Source organism: Agelaius phoeniceus, chromosome 2 (genome assembly GCF_051311805.1).
Source record: "Agelaius phoeniceus isolate bAgePho1 chromosome 2, bAgePho1.hap1, whole genome shotgun sequence".
Taxonomy (NCBI): domain Eukaryota; kingdom Metazoa; phylum Chordata; class Aves; order Passeriformes; family Icteridae; genus Agelaius; species Agelaius phoeniceus.
Window position 1 is genome coordinate 78,209,840 of NC_135266.1, and position 16,541 is coordinate 78,226,380.

The following is a 16,541-nucleotide window of genomic DNA, read 5'->3' on the forward strand; positions in this document are numbered from 1 at the left end:
TTGTTATGTTTGGCCTTTTCTTACAGAAAATACAGTAATGGAAAATAATATTCTCCCCTCTGACCCAAATCTAGAATTTGATAGAATTTGGGAACATTTACAGAAGTGGTAATTAGTTTTCTGCCTATACTCTAGTAATTTACTCACAGGTCTCATGGGTAACATTCACTGAGAAACGAGATGACAGCTAAGTTGTCCTGTGTAGTACTTAACCCTACTTTGTTTAATGATGTATCTTCAGAAAAGGAAGAAATCATCTAACAAAGTTCAGATGAATATCCTGGAAGTGCCAAACCAGACCAAAAACACTGTTTCGAAGTGGATTTTTTTTTGCTCTCTTACCTTTCTCCAGGCAACTCTAGTTTCTGCACATTACTGTAAAATGTTTCCACTATTTTTCTTTAAATAAAATATATTGCGGTGCAATCTGCTTACTGAGTCTGAGATTACCACAATTCTTTCACACCTTCAACCCTTTTTGTCTTAATGCACATTCTTGAAATAAGAATGATGACATAGCATCCACAAGAGTTTCCATGAAAAAAGTAAAGAATAATATGATTTATGTAAACTAAAGCTGTTCTACTTTTACCAAGTAAATTATGCAAAGAACCTGCATAAAAGTAAATAGAAGTTTTATAAATCAAACCTTAAGTGCATAAATGCATTCCCATTTCAAGCAGTATTTTAAAGAGCTGAAGCGGAAACATCATCTTTGCAGGCATTATAATTCAAACACTGAAACTTGTAAACTTTTTATTATAGTCCTTTTTCAAAATGTCTATGTTTAAGTACAAAAGGTTTTTATACTTTTTGCAACTTTTTCTATCAGACAGGTACAAACCATGAATGTCAAGTTGCTCCTGTAGGTATTTTACTTGTAGGCAGTGTCAGTAAGATATATAAAATCCACCCTTTTTGTAATTGCTTCCAACTTAATTTTAGGTATCATATCACATTAATCTTTCACAGCCTTGGCGTTTGCACCTCAGATAAATTACATGAAAACAGCAAAGAAGACCCTTCTAATGGCAAAACAAGCCGTGGATACAAATTCCAGATTGTAGGTTCCATTGATGTGATAATGCAGAATAGACAGAGATGTGAGATGCTTACTAATGATTTAGTTTGGGAACTGGTTTCAAGACGTTGCCTGTTGGTTCTTATCTTGAAAATCAATGTCACTGATTTCAGCTGTTGCCTTTGCACAGAGAAAATAATTACTAAGAGTGAAGAAAGTAAAATGTCTTTAATATATAAATTACTTGCATTTAAATCTCTGTCCACATATTTATTTTTACCAGAACATTCCCAGGAAATTGTATGAACAAGTTACTTAAAGTAAAAAAAAAAAGGATGTGCAGTTAACCACAGAAAGAAGACATTTCGAAAAGCTTTTTCAAATTGCCACATTACTGATGGAAAATGGTTTTCATTATATTTGCTTTCCCTTTCTAGAGTTCTAAATAAATCTCTTTTTTCCGTTCAGGACCAAAGTCTGATATTTCACCCTGGCTAGTTGAGGAGAATGTGCTTTCCAGGTGCTTTGTGTCATTGTTACAATATTGGCCCATGTGTGCCAATATCATGGTGCCCACAATGAGCAGTGTATCAAAACCCCAAACCATTTTGCAGCTCACAAACTCTTAATTCCCTTAAAGGTGACCCAATTTGTCAAACAAAATGACCACCTGATTGTATTAAGTCCAGTATAAATATTTCATTTCAGTATTAAGGTAGATTTGAGCAAACCCAGAAGTAAATCCTCTGGAATCTAAAACATTTACAAAATGAAGACTCACATTGCAGCATATTGCAGGAATGACCTAGTTCACTTGCATTTTCATAGCAACAACAGACATATCTGCAGTCTTTGCTTAAAAAGCATCAGTCATAATTACTATCAGGAAAAAAGGATCAGTTAAAGTGGATGAAAACATTTTAAGACCATCAATACTGAAAGCATAGAACTCTATGACAAACATAATTTACAGATTTTTCAGCTGCTAAGCCACAGTCTTTCTTGCTTTTAGAAAATATTTTGTTTGGGTTTTATGCATCAGTGACTGATTCCCTTGCCTTGACTGGTTTTTATCAACTGAGATAAGAATAAACAAGAAAATATAAGCAATATCCTAGAAAACTCATTGTACTTCAGGATACTCAATAAGATTAAAATAAAAAGAAGGAATAAAACTTGGCAGCCCTGACTAACTGAAGTAGACTGATGAATGCTGTCTTCATTTCGATGCACTGCTAGAGTGCTAGGCTCTGAATTGATAAAGTCTGAAGATAAAAATCTTTGTAACTGATCTGAAAAGCTTGATTGTCTAAAAAAAACCCCAAACCATTATATATTTTACAGATCTTCAAATGTTTTTGTAGAAAGTGAAAGAACTGCAAAACAAGCTTATTAGATAGGGTTGCAAGCCACTGGATGTAGAAAACAACTGATCTTGGGAATTATTGTTTTCAAATAGTATTGCTCCTAGAAAGATGAAATGAACAATTTTATGCCCTGATATGTGTCTAAATGTAATACTTAAAAAAACAGATGTACTCAAAAAAATTCTCTCTGGTGAGGATATCTCCATTTTATTCTGCATTAAGAGGTCACTTGGTCTGTTCAGCCTGGCAAAGAGGAGACTGATGGGAGACCTCACTGCATTCTGCAGCTTTTTTGGGAGGGGAAGAGTCTGGGCAGGCACTGATCTCTGCTTTGTGCTGACCAGTGAAAGGACCTGAGGGAATGGCCTGCAGCTGAGTCGGGGAGGTTTAGGTTAGCTATGAGAAAATGTTCTTCACCCAGAGGGTGGTTGGGCCATAGAGCAGTGGTCACAGCACCAGCCTGACAGAGTTCAAGAAGGATTTGGACAATGCTCTTGGGCTCATGGTGTGACTCTTGAGGATGGTCCTGCGTAGAGCCAAGAGCTGGACTTGAGGATCCTTGAGGGCCCCTTCCTTCCAACTGGTATTATGTGATTCTGTGGTAGGTTACTTTAGAAGATAATATATGATTGTTTTAAAAATGAATCACAAGAGGCCTACAGGAAAGATGGGAAGAGACTCATTATCAGAAAACCTAGCGACAGCACAAGGGGAAATGGCTTTAAACTGTGAAAAGGAGTAGGAAGAAATTCATTACTGTGAGGATGTTAAGGCGCTATAACAGATTGCCCAGAGAAACTGTAGATGCCCCATTTCTGGAAGTATTTAAGGTCAGATCAGATGGGGCCTTTGAGCAACCTTGTCCAGTGTAAGGTGTCCCTGACAATGGCAGAGGGGTTGGTCCCTTCAAATCCAGCCAGTCTTTGTTTCTGTGATATGACTGTAACAAGTCCCTAAAATACTCTATTTTCAAAATGCTCATTAATTCAATTCAGTAGTTTTTACCTCTATTCAATTAATCATCGAGCATTTCAAGTCAGAACATAACCATAAGGATCATAGAGTCCAACTCACATGATTTATTTAAATTTATCTGAGAAAATATTTTATTTAAATTTAATAAGGTAACTGTGATGCTGTGAAAGTAAACATTTGAATTTCATTCCTTTTCCTTCAAGGTTCAAGAAATTTTATATAGAATTTAGATCTATGTCTCCAAAAGATACTCTGTTTAATTTGGTCTCAAATAATGTGGGAATAATTTTATATGGTAGTTTACTGTCTTTCTTAAATGATCTTCGTAAAGCATGCTTCTTTTCATGTTTTTGGTCTGATAAAAAGTTCATTTAAAGCAGTCAGAGAATTCACATCTGTATTTGGATAGTTTTTCTTTGTCTCCTCTGTTTCTAGTATTTTTTACTCTACACTCTTTTATGTAAATCTTTACCCCAGGGAAAGGTTTGGATATGCATTATGGCCACAGATTTAGCAGTATATACAAAATAACAAGAAATAAAGGTAAGCTTCTAGGCTACAAGTTTCACTGTAGGTCTTTCACTGTGCACACCTTTCTCAACAGGTAGGTAAAGTGAACAAGAAAGGTTTAGAGGCTGTGGATCTATTTAAGGACAAGATGTATGGAAGAGCTGGGTGGAAGAGAGGGAGGGAGTTTAGATTAACAGTGTCAGTTTCACTACGACTTCATATGCAGCCTTTCCTTCTTATTAGATTACCTTCTTATAACTTCACTCCAGCAATTAAATAACTAGAACAGAATTTAGAGACTTAGTGTCACACTTTTCAGAAAAAAAATTAAGATTATTATAATGGCATTTCTGTCTCAGTATTTTTTTTACCATTCTTATACATAAAAATAGTTATTTAGGCTTTTAGTTTTGACAGTACTGGGTCAAGTTTTGCCATGTCTAACACATAACCTATAGATATAAATTTCTTATATTTGTAGTATAACATGGTACAATGTCAAATTTGCAGTATTCAAACTGCTCTAAAAACTACTTTATTTCAATATAATAGGATATTCTTAACCAATGTATAAAAAATTGATTTTATTAAAAAAACATATTTCATTGACTCCAAAATATATTGCTTTGGAATCTTACCATGACAGAAATAAAAAAAGAGTGAATTTTAGACTAAGAAGAAAAGAAATGCCTAAATCTCCTGTGGAACTAGTATCCCAGTATTAAACATCCTTCGTTCACATAGTACAAAACTCTACCTTTTGGAGAACTTTGACCAAAATATACAGCAAAGATCTTTCTCTGGAATGCTAACCTGGTGACTTAGAGTGAACTACTGGCAACTGTGTTTGGCAGGATAAAGTACTTAAAGGATTGGCTTTTCTATTGAGATTGCCGCAAGGCAATCTTGAATTGAAAATAATTTCTTTCATTCCACTAGCTATGATTTTCTTACCAATATTTCTACTCAACTTTTACATTCACTGAAATATTTTATCCATGATAATTTCACTTTTTTTAGCAGATCTGATTTTAATGAAGTAACGATAATTTTAAGATTCAATTAAAAATTAATGGCTATTCCACTTTCCAATATCAGAGTATTACATGTTGTCAGACCTTATATAACCAGCTCTGAAACTAAGAAAAATTTTAAAAGAGTTCTTTTTTAAATTTGTAGCACATCATGGCTAGTAATGATCATACACTAAGATTTTATCTATTTCTCACACTTTAATTTCAGTGGAGGAATAGTCTTTCATTTGTGAGCCATAAAGGAGGCAAGAGCAGGAAGAAAATGGAATTCAGAAGGTGACTGAATAAAAGTTGACTTAAATTGACAGTCTTGGAGTCACTAACCAAAACACAGAGTTAATCTCTGTTAATGAGTGATGATGGTTGAAATCTCATAGTAAAAAAAAAAAGTTTATAAATGAAAAGTATTTAAGTAGAAGTGTCATTCCAGGCAGAAGTTTATCCAAGAGGCACCTGTTTCATTATAGTGTCATCTGTAATAATAATTTAATAATTTAGAAGAGAAAACACTGAATTATCAGTGGAAGTCCTTACTGAATGAATTGTTAAGATTGCCATTCAAATATTTGGCCCACTTACGAGAGCTAATGGAAGGGCAATTTAAGTTATTTAGCCTGAAGATATATAAAAAATTCTAACTAAAAAAATCAATTCTGTCAATGGATATTCATACTGTCAGCAAATCTATCCATTATTATAAATACACAGATAGCAATTACAGTGATTAAGATGGCAACATCTTTCCATTGGAAGATTCTGTTTTAGTTATTCTCAGTAAATGTAACTAAGTGTCCATTCAGTCTGTTGAGGATGCAGCAGGATATGGAAATAAAAAGCATGTTATAGAAGGTATTGAATAAGGACAAGGAAAGAGAGTTTAGGAGCCTGGAAGTGGGAAATGTGAGATAGAGGAACTGCAGGCAATTAAGCAGAATGTGAACATGGAGACTTAAATGGAGCTAGAAAGATGATGCTATCCTTTTTGATCAAACAGATGCTTTCAGTAAATAAGGAGAGTGGAAATGGGATCAGTAGCCTTATCGATAATAGGAGAGAGATCAGAAACCAGATGCAGGGTTGAGATATGACAGATACAAAGGCTGAGAAAAAGATTAATCAGAATGATGAATAGGAGACTGATCAGTTCTGGCTCCTCTAAGCATTTGGGAAAAGCAGCACCCATTGAGCTCAAATACAGTTTCCCAAATTACTGGATATTTTACATTAATCTCTCATGTCTTAGTTTTCCATTTATAAAAAGGAGATAGTAATATCTACTCAGTTCACGGGAACACTGTAAAAATAAACGTATTAATGTTCATGAAGCATTTAGATGCTGTAATGATGAGCACCATAAAAGGCTTCTGAGGAAATTAATTTCATCCTCAGAGTAGGTTTTGAATAGTCTGAATTAATGAAGGCAGGGGGCTGTGCACTGAACAATAGAAAATAGAACACTGTTCAGTAAGTGTACAGTAATTCTTCTGTGACCTGAGTCTAGTGTGTCTAATATAAAAAAAAGAAAGGAAAAAAAAAAAAAGAAGAAGAAAATTTTGTGAGAATTCTATATATCAGAACTCCAGTATTCAAGGAAAAATTCAGACTGTATAGACAATGATGGATCCCTCATCCTGTAGCTTGATGTTTGACCTTGCAACTCTAAAAAAATTTACTGTAAGATTTATTGTGTAGCTAGACACACAGTATATAAATTTCTGACTTAATGCATTTTGTTTTAATTAGTGCAGTAGGTATGTGGGTGGGCTCAGCATTTACATATTTATAGAATCCTGAGGACATTTTTACATGTTTCCATGCTTGATGAGATATAGGGCTAAAACCTAATTAAAAGGTTTGTTTGGGGGATTTTTTTTGTTTAGTTCTGTATGTGCATGTGTGTGTGTTTGTATATGGAGACAGACTACAGTACATTTTATAGCAAGAATGTGCTTCTTTATATATATATACACTGTGTCCTATGAAAACAACTTCTAACATGTGACGTCTAAAACCAGTGTAGAAGAAACTGTAAGTTGCTAGATGCTGATGGCAGACATGAAAAAAACTACCCAATCTCACAGAATTTAAGACTATAATGTTACAGAATTTGACATTATCATCATATGGTGGTTATCTGCAAAGGCTTTTGATGTTCTCATTGTCACTGGTCAGTTGACAATTGGAAATTATTTTGATTTTGTTTTCAAAATAATTACAAGAAATAACAAACAAATCAACAGTTATATTACCATGTTCATGATTTTAAATGCAAAACGCTAAAAATAAAATATATAATTATTCAGTTGAGAATACAACTTCCATGTTGACAAAACTTCCCATCTTGGTTTCTTTAGGTGATTTAATTAGAGTTCTGCTGTGAACAGTACTGAAAATATCAAGTAGGACAAAAGATAAATTGGTCTTGGAATTACACGTTGTTGTAAAGTAGTCACTGAAGTACTAAATTTCATGGATGTTGTTAAGACTTAGTTTAAGTCTGGATTTACTCTTACATTCTTGTCTCCTCCCATTCCCAAAGTAAATGCAATTTTCTGTTACTATTATCTCATGCTTCAAGCTGCTCAGTCCTTATAGAAAACTGAACAAAGGCGACCACTGAAGTTGGGGTCATATGTAGATTAACTTTAATTTTATCCCACTATCTCTTATTTTTGATTTTTAGTAATCTAACTAAAAAACTTATATGTATTCTCTTTTATTTCCTTTGCCAGGCAAACGCAACTTGACTTCTCCTAATTCTCATTTATCCATGTGTTTCACAACCTTCCAGATATTTTCTTTGATGATCAATCTCCTTTATTCATTGTAGGCTTCTATTCATAATAACACCTATAACAGTAGTAACACTTCTTCTGTGTTATTAACTCAGACAGAACTCAACTCTTTCCTAGAAGCTTTCCTCCCTGAATTCTAAAGTATCATCAAAAGTGACTCCACTGCATATATAAAGAGTACAGTTCCTAAATCAGCTTAGATGTCCTGTCTACTTCTCTCTTCTTCCATTCCAGGCTTGTGCTGCTCTTTCCTTTGTACTATCAAAAGTACTTGTGCCCCTGCACTTATAAACAGAAGAATAACCAGTCAGAGCAGTTTACTTTTCAATGAGACCAGGAGCCTGATTTGTTTCTCAGGAAAGCTGTAATACATCTGTGTCAGGATAAAGGAGGGAGAAAAATGAGACCAGGAATGTCATGGTAGCACTACAAATACCATGCAAGAAATTTCAAGTAAAACTTTTCATTTGAAAGAATTTACAATAGTGGTCACCACTATATGCCACACCTGGAAGGGTCTAAGTAGAGAGATGACACAGTAATTTCCAAAAGTCAGTCTAAGATAGAACTTGTGAGGGAAATTTACAAATGTTGTCTGGTCTTGGCACAAAATTCTCCTTCAACCTTTTAAAATTTCTCCTGTTTAGTAATGCTGCTCTTAATTACTGTCATTTATATTTAAATGTCAAGTCTAATGATTCATTAGCATGATAGATTAGATTGTGAAGGATAGGTGAGATAGGTTATGGGCAGGTTAAACACCAGCCACCCAGTCCTGCAGAGAAATGCACAATGCTAAAATGAGAAGTCAGTAGATGCATCTTTAAATGATTGCTGTAATTACATTTCAAACTGTGTCTCTCTACATGACTGACTTCTATTAATTCTTCCATAGAACAAGAAATATAAAATATATTGTGTAAAGTACATTTTCAGATTAAAAGACTAAGCAGAACTTACACCTCAGAGTACTTTTTTGGCATCAAAACTTTTGTAGCAATAAATAAATTTGACAAGATTAATAAATCTCATTTCTACTTAAATAGTTGGAAATAATCATAAGTTTTTTGGTGTTTGATGGATATGAGGATCAGTGAGATTGAAGTTATCCCTATGTGCAATTCAAATGGAATGAGATAATAAATGTTGCTCAATGGAGTACATCCAGAACTGATGCCCCTTTCTGAAGCCAGTAGCTTATCCTAATAAGTATCAAATGTGTGCTGTATTGATGTATAATCCCTAATCAGGGATCTGACCTCAACTTTTTACACTGCCTGCATTCTAGTGCTATCATCCAAAAGAATAAATGTTAATTTTAATTAAGAATAAAAAATTTGCTGTATTAGATCTTCCTGAGTTTTCTTTCTCAGTGTTGTCAAAACGTCCCTTTCAAGCCGAGGTGATGTATGATTTCACCACAGAAAATTCAAGAGGATGAAGCTAAGGAATGAGTGAGTTGTTTCTAAGGACAAAGAGGAACCAAGTTCTTTTTGGAGAACAAGGAAAGTCTTATATCTTTGCCTTTTAGACAAAGATTTTGTCTAAACTAATGTAGTGAAAGGTATAAACAAATAATCTCCTGCACTGGATTTTCATCACAGATAGTGTCACTGTATTGGAAGAGTACCTGGGATTGGAAGAGTACTTTGGTAGGACCACAGCCTTCTCCAAGGTAATTTTTGTGACTTTTTGGTGTTAGCAGAATTGACTAGGGGCTGTTCTCAAAAGAGAATTTAGAAGTACTCTGTGTCTTGGAAGGTAAATCAGTTTAGAATTATGGATGTGGAACTTTACATATGATTTGCTCTCCATGCTAGGGAGTGCTTACTTTACTAGCACAAAGAACCCCTTTTGGAAATGACAGGATACTGTTTTGAGACAACATACAGAAGATGAAAGAATTTCTCCACTCTTGTCTTTGTGAAAGAAAGCACCTGCTTTTGTAAATAGGAAAGGACTGGGCTTCGTTTGCTCTTTAAAGTGTTTTAATGGAGAGGCAAGATTTTTAAATGCTGATGTAGCAATGGCAAAATGGAAATTGACTGCAATTTTCAGACAGCTTCAAAAGCAGAACTGAAAGGACAGAAACATAGAGGCAGTCTATCAGAGTTGATCTTATGCTGGTACAGACAGGCTGCTGTTGATAGGGTCAGGAGACCATTTCCAAAGGCATACTGTGGAAGGGGACCTCCAGGAAATGAGTTGCTTATTTTTTTTCCAAAGCTTTGACTGGACACCACTCCTGAACACAGTTGGACTCCCACAGGGTTTATCTTTTGGCAATACTCAACGATTTGTTTGGAAATTTGAACAACATAAAATTCATTAATTTTGCCATTCTTTCCAAAAGAGTGGGTGCTGTCTTCACAGTTTTAGATGACCTGCTTATTTTACTGATTTCACCATACTTGTTTTCAGACTTGGATTCTGAAAGTGATTCTCACTATGTAAAGTGAGGTTGGAGGCAAATTTTGATTGAAGAATCACCATAGCCACAACAGAGAACCAAGATAGATATGTAATTTCCAACAGGAGAGCTTTGAGAAATGCTGCTTAAAATGAGTTGTAATGAGTTCCGCTATTTTTTATTCCTAAAGTTTATTATTCTAAGGTATTTATTCACTTAAAAAAAAAATCAATAAATGAATGACAGAAGGCTTAATTAAACCCATTATGTGTCTGTCATAATGACACTGGCAACAAATCCATACAGATTGTTTCAAATCTTGCTTCAGGAAGTCTTATGTTTAACAACAACAGTTTAAGCATGTGCTGAATTTTAAGGACGTACATCACCCCACCAGCTTCAAAAGGATTATGCAGATACTTTAAGATGAAATGCCTTTTTAGACTGGAGCCAAAGTTCTTAGCATTTTGCATCACTGAACTTAGTTATATAAGCCGAATATTTCACTAAACAACAAAGTATCATCACAGCTAAAATTCAAACAATTTCATTTTCCAGACTTCTACTCTGATTGAAAACATATTTTTTCAACATTTTTATATGAAAAAAATATATATTTCAGTTAATTTATTTCCTGGTCCTCATAAGAAAAGAAAGGGCTAGATTGCAGAATTTTAAAGTAGATACGTGGGAGTGGTTTGAACATTTATGTAGGAAACTGTGGCTGGAAAGAACAGGTGAAACTGTTGGTAGAGTTTGACAAATTCACATTCATTTCAAATTCACTGAATGATACTCTTAAATTAATAAATTATTTATGAATAAAATGCAAACAGTTCTACACAAAATTTACTATTTATGGCATTTACACATGGTTTTCAGCTGCCTTTTAAGCATATATTTTCCAAAGAGAGCATATTGAGATAGTGAAGAAATCAATCCAAAAATATTGTAGTGCAAGTCACTGTTGTATGTGTAGCTACTCTTAACTGATACAGTAACATTCTTCACACAGCTGTGATGCTTTCAGAACGAAGCAGTCACAAACTTAAAAGTTTATTACAGGATGATCAGGGACAGTTTTGAAACTGAAAGTATAACAACCTGCTTTTTGATTTCTTTTCTCACTTCAGTTTTCACCTTTCATTTATAGTACCTAAAACTGTTTAGATTGATATGATTTTGAAGTAAATGCTGCTATTGTAATGCCATTTTGTAATTCTGCATCTTCTGGAGTGAACATGAGAAACAAAGGCTTTTCTCAAGTCTAGAGGGTTTAAATAAATCAAATCTTTACAAATTATTTCTAGGAAATTATGATATATACCCAATAAGGTGTCCACGGAGCATGATGGCAGGAAAGAAACATAGGTGATTAAATTAATTTCTTAGTAGGAGAAACCAATTAAAAGGTTGACAAAAGTGTGATATGATAGAATGGGCAATGTGTAGGCTGTCTCCTCAGGAAACTATTGATTTATATGTCTGCAGCATGGGTGACTTCTTATTCTGTACATCTACATCATTGGTCAGTCATCATAGATCATCCATTGGAAAAGGACATTTAAATTAAATCTAATCAATACCCTTCGCTGCAGATTAAAGGGAATAAAACAGATTTAGTAAAAGAAAAAAGGAAATGATGCAAAGAAGCCAGTGACAATTGAATTAATAAAATTGCAGTGAGGTGTTCAATAAATGACGGGTGAGAACGTTTTCCCCTAGCACTTTAGGTTTTTAGTCCAGACTGTAAATATCACTGAGACGGTAGGCTTGTGAAAGGTTGAATAATCCACAGATAAAAGAAAGCAATTTTGTTTTGTGACCTAATGGAATATAGAGATTGTACATGTGGCAAAGGTAAGCACAAAATAAATCTGCTGTTGTAGCCAAAGTTATTAGGACACTGCTCCAAAGAGAAGCTGTGGATCCACATGCAAAAATATGCAGTTGTTTTGCAGTAAGGCAGATAGACTTAGTCAAGCTGAAATATATATCTTTTTTTCAATTATGCATCAGGTTTTGTTTTTATTGAAAAAATATACTTCTAATTTCATTTACTGCATGCGATAGTTTTCTTTTTTTTTTGCTTGCTCTCTAAAAATAGCATAAACCAGCATGACCTTGGGCATGAGACATGATAGGAAATGCAAAGAAAAAGAGAAAAGTGAACTTTCATTGAGTTTAAATCTTCCTAAGTATTTGCTGTGGTAGTTTAAAATTTTAGGCAGACCTTTAACTGCACATAACTGGTCTTCCAATTTTGCTCCATAAAAATAACCAGTGATAGAGTGGGCTATTTCAAGTATTATATCTCTAAACATATACAGAGTAATGTTCACTTTATATCTCTTTTTGAAATCCAAAGACATGATATAAGTTTCTCAAAGTATTTCCTATTTTAACTGTGCACACATATGCAAATGATATAGCACATAAACATTGCAAGGCATCACCAGTGCTGAATTACATGATAATAACCATAGCAACAGGGCTTTTGGCCATGGAATTGGGAGAGAACTAAGGGCCAGTGTAATAAACATGCTCTCCTTTTTCAGGTTTCATGGTATTTTTACATAGGCACCTTAGAGTACACACTTTGTCCTTAAGATGGTGTCAAAGGCCTTGGTTAATGATTGCTGCTCCATTTTGAGCTGCATGCCATTTCTCTTTTTAATTAGAAGAACGTCTTTCAAGTTGCAAAGAGGCAGCTATTTTCCACAGAGGTACAACCAATTGTTTGAATTACATTCAAACAATTACATGAACCTAATTTTTTTTTTTTTTCTGTCAAAGTGGTAAGTTTCTAAGCTTTTAGAATCAATATCCATGGTTTTCAGCAATGAAAAAGAAAATCAAGGCCATTATGTGTAGCTCTGTGTCTCATAGTCAGAAATGGCTTTCCTTTCCTTGGTATTATAGATAACCCTTCAAGCCATTAGATCCCAGTAAAACTTTAGAGCACCAATTACTTTAATTACGTTAAGATTTGGACATTTCCTTAAAAAATCTATTCTGATGCTTTACTTTCTGTCTTACTGAAATCAACTGGACACATGCAGGCCAGCTGTTATCAAGAAATACTTCCCTATAAAGGGCACTGGAAGAGGTGGCCCTTGGATCTGACTTTAAACAACTTTTCAGTGATACAAGCTTCTGGTATATTAGTATGAGCTTACAGTGCAGTGACATCATTAAACTTGAATTAATTTAAACAATACTAAAATCTGAGATGCTGCATAATGCAAATATTATTTCAACACGAACACCAACTATTTAAGAACAGGGAATTGAAGAAGCATTAAAACAGGATCAGAAGAGAAAGTATCATGCTATATAGAAATTAAACTACAAATACACATTGAAGTTGAAATTGCTCTTGTGAACAAGTTTCTCACAAACTCTTCTAAAAGAGCTTCAATCAGTTATTACTCTAACATTTTAAAAATATTTTTATGTACTTATAACAGCCTTTTCTCTGATGCAAGTCCTGCAGCATTATTTACTACACCTCAGCACTTCCAAAAAGCATTCTGCCATTAAACTTTCCTAAGAAACGTACATAAGAATTTCCAAATACTTTAATGGACAGAAATCACATTCCAGACATTAAAATGTAATAATTTTGATACCTGTAAAAGTAGATGTGTAAGATAATACAAACTTAAAAATCCAATGAAAATAAACCCTCGAAACAGAATCTCTTCTTTCTTTTTTTTTTCATTCACTTTATCAAAATTGATTTTAATGGAGAAGGTAATAATATAGGGGCCTGAATTAACTATTGGATGTAGATGTAGCTATTGAAACTCATAGGTCCTCAATTGTTGAAACTCAAAGGTCTTCAATTGTTTGAGCTTCAGCTCTCACTTTCCCTCTATTTTATTTTATTTTCAATTGGAGTTTAAATAGCCACCTTGTAGCCCTACTCTTGACCTGGGAACAGAAATCTGAGTTTCAGATTGTGGAACCATGTATTTTTGCCAGTGGTTGGGTTCTCTAACCAAGAGATTTGCTGTAGGATAGTTTTCTTGTCTAAAAGATAAAATGCAGCAGGATTTTCTCAGAAGCTACATTCAAGACTGAAGTCCAATAATACCATGATACTCTTGTGGTGCTTAGAGTTTTAAACATGCTGCCCTGGCATGAGCAAATTTTTACAAATGTCATTATTCTTCCCAGCTCAGAAGGAGGTGGATAGTACCATGATCTCCTAACAAATACCTTGACGGAATAGGTAGCAGATAAAAATTAAGCAATAAATTATAAGAAATCTGACCTGACCAAGGAGGGGTGGATCAAGGGAAAATCAGACCTCACTGCTGAGTTCTTGACAACAGCAGATGTGCTAGTAGACATGCAGATGGCAACTTCTCCCTAAACTCATTTTTCCAGCTGTGGCTATATGAAGATCTGCCTCATATTTAATGGGATTTTCTTATTTTCAGCGGGATCTGAGAAACTAGGATGGAGTTCTTTTTGCACTCCTCCTCCTAAAAACCACTCATGGTAGGATTTATCTAGATAAACTAAAATTATGTTGGATTTCTTCTTGTAAAGTGCTGAGGGGAAGTTAGGGTTGAAGAAATCCTGGCCCTGTTTTTCCTGATAGTATGTTTGACTATAGAGCATCCTATTGATAGACCATAGTGTTTACTTGGGATCATGAACTATTGATAGCTTCTGAAAAGTACATTGTGGTGAATGATTACAAAATCTAACACATTTTTGGTTTCCATTAATGACTGTAAAAACCCCTTCAGTTTTATATTGTATGAAAGGATATGTATATGTATGAAAGGATATGTATGCAAAAACAAGGACATAAGCCATATATATTTATATACATATATATATATGAAAAAAAGCAGTTAAGGTGCATACTATTCAATAGATATATAGGCACTTTATCTCATTCTCTTCCTAAGTTTACAGTTCTTTCTTTCCTGCTCAGAGAGTGTGGCAAAATGATAGATGTTTCAGGAAACTAGCAATGAGTGAAATACATCACTGCAGAGTATTCAAGTATGCCATTAAAGTACAGCATTTGGGATCATGCACTAGAGCTTTTTTCCCTGATGATTCTATTTTAAAAGTAACAAGTCTACAGAAAATCACTATCTTCCACTAAGTATTTTATGTCTAATTTTGAGATTCTAGCTCAACAATGTTAGTGTTTTGGGTTTTTTTGTATAACATATTCAAATTACAATTTAGTGCCTTATCAAGCAATGTAAAAGTCTGATTTATCAATATTTTAAAAAATGTTACTCACATGCAAACTGAAGAACAGCCTCTCTGCTTAAAATACTGCCAAACATGTTGGTGGTTAAACATTGGTACTGTCCAGAATCTTTCATTTCACTGGGGTTGCTGATGATCAAACTTCCTTCTATTAAACTGAAGCGATAATCACTTTCAATGTCGATTTCAGTTCCATTTCGAAGCCATCTTAGGGGAAAAAAAAACAAAAACAAAAAAACCCCACTGAAAGACTGCTTGAGCATTTAATAGCCAAGTGAAGGTATCAAGCTTAGGACACAGAATCTGACAGCTCCAGTTGTAATTACAGGTATTCAAAGATATCCTGTGCAGCAATATATTAATCTGGCAAAACTTGAAAGCAAAAAATACAAGCAAAACCTGATCTTTAGCCTCTGAAGAAAAGGGATATTCTTTGTTTTGCCTATGCTGAATGAAAATAATGATCTCTTCTTTTTTTCTTCTTCCCCCCCCCCCGCCAAAAAACTAATGTTCACAAAGGTTTAAGAATTGAAAACTGCATAGCAGATGCATCCTTTATGTCAAAAAATGGGAATTTTACTGTGCTTATGATAATCAAAGTTTTAACTCATATTCTATCATCTATCATTAAAGCCTTAGGCCCAGCTGAGCTTACAGGTGCTGCACTGCATACAAACAAGGAAAGGTTTTTCCAATCTTTCAGCATTTGATCTTCTCAGCCCAAGAAACAGAGACACCTCATTTAAATACAGAAAAAAACAAGAGCAAGACCTGTGAAGAGCAGTGAGGTAGATTGATGTACATAGGCTGCTATACACTATAGGATTTTGGCAACAGACAAAGGCAAAATAATATCATCTGAATCAGTATACACAGAATTCAAAGGCTGGAACAGAAGACTGGAATTAACTGCTGGGTGGCCAAGGGCAGTTCCTGGCAGCCACTAGGTACATGAAAACTAAGAACAAATAAACAGTCTGAATAAAGAATGCTAAGTTAGGGAGGTGTTTGGGAGTGAAATAATAAGCCTGAGCAGTAAATTCAAGGACGGGAGTGAAGATAAGATGGAAACAGCCAGGCTGTAGGAAACATCGAAAGTATCCCAACTGAGGCAACGTTTTGAATAATTCCTGAATAAACACTTATTTTTATGAGGTTTCAGAAGTAACCTGAGTGTCTCATAAT

At 34.4% G+C, this 16,541-nt stretch overlaps 1 protein-coding gene across 6 annotated transcripts in view; it reads right to left on the reverse strand.

Annotated features, from left to right (window-relative positions):
• Nucleotides 1–16,541, reverse strand: part of CNTN5 (contactin 5) — a 606,500-nt gene that overhangs the window by 202,127 nt on the left and 387,832 nt on the right. For all 6 annotated transcript variants that reach the window (XM_077173968.1, XM_077173967.1, XM_077173966.1 and 3 more), the window contains one exon: nt 15,388–15,563. In XM_077173968.1, coding sequence (XP_077030083.1) covers nt 15,388–15,563 — 176 coding nt within the window. The remainder of the gene's footprint in view (nt 1–15,387; nt 15,564–16,541) is intronic.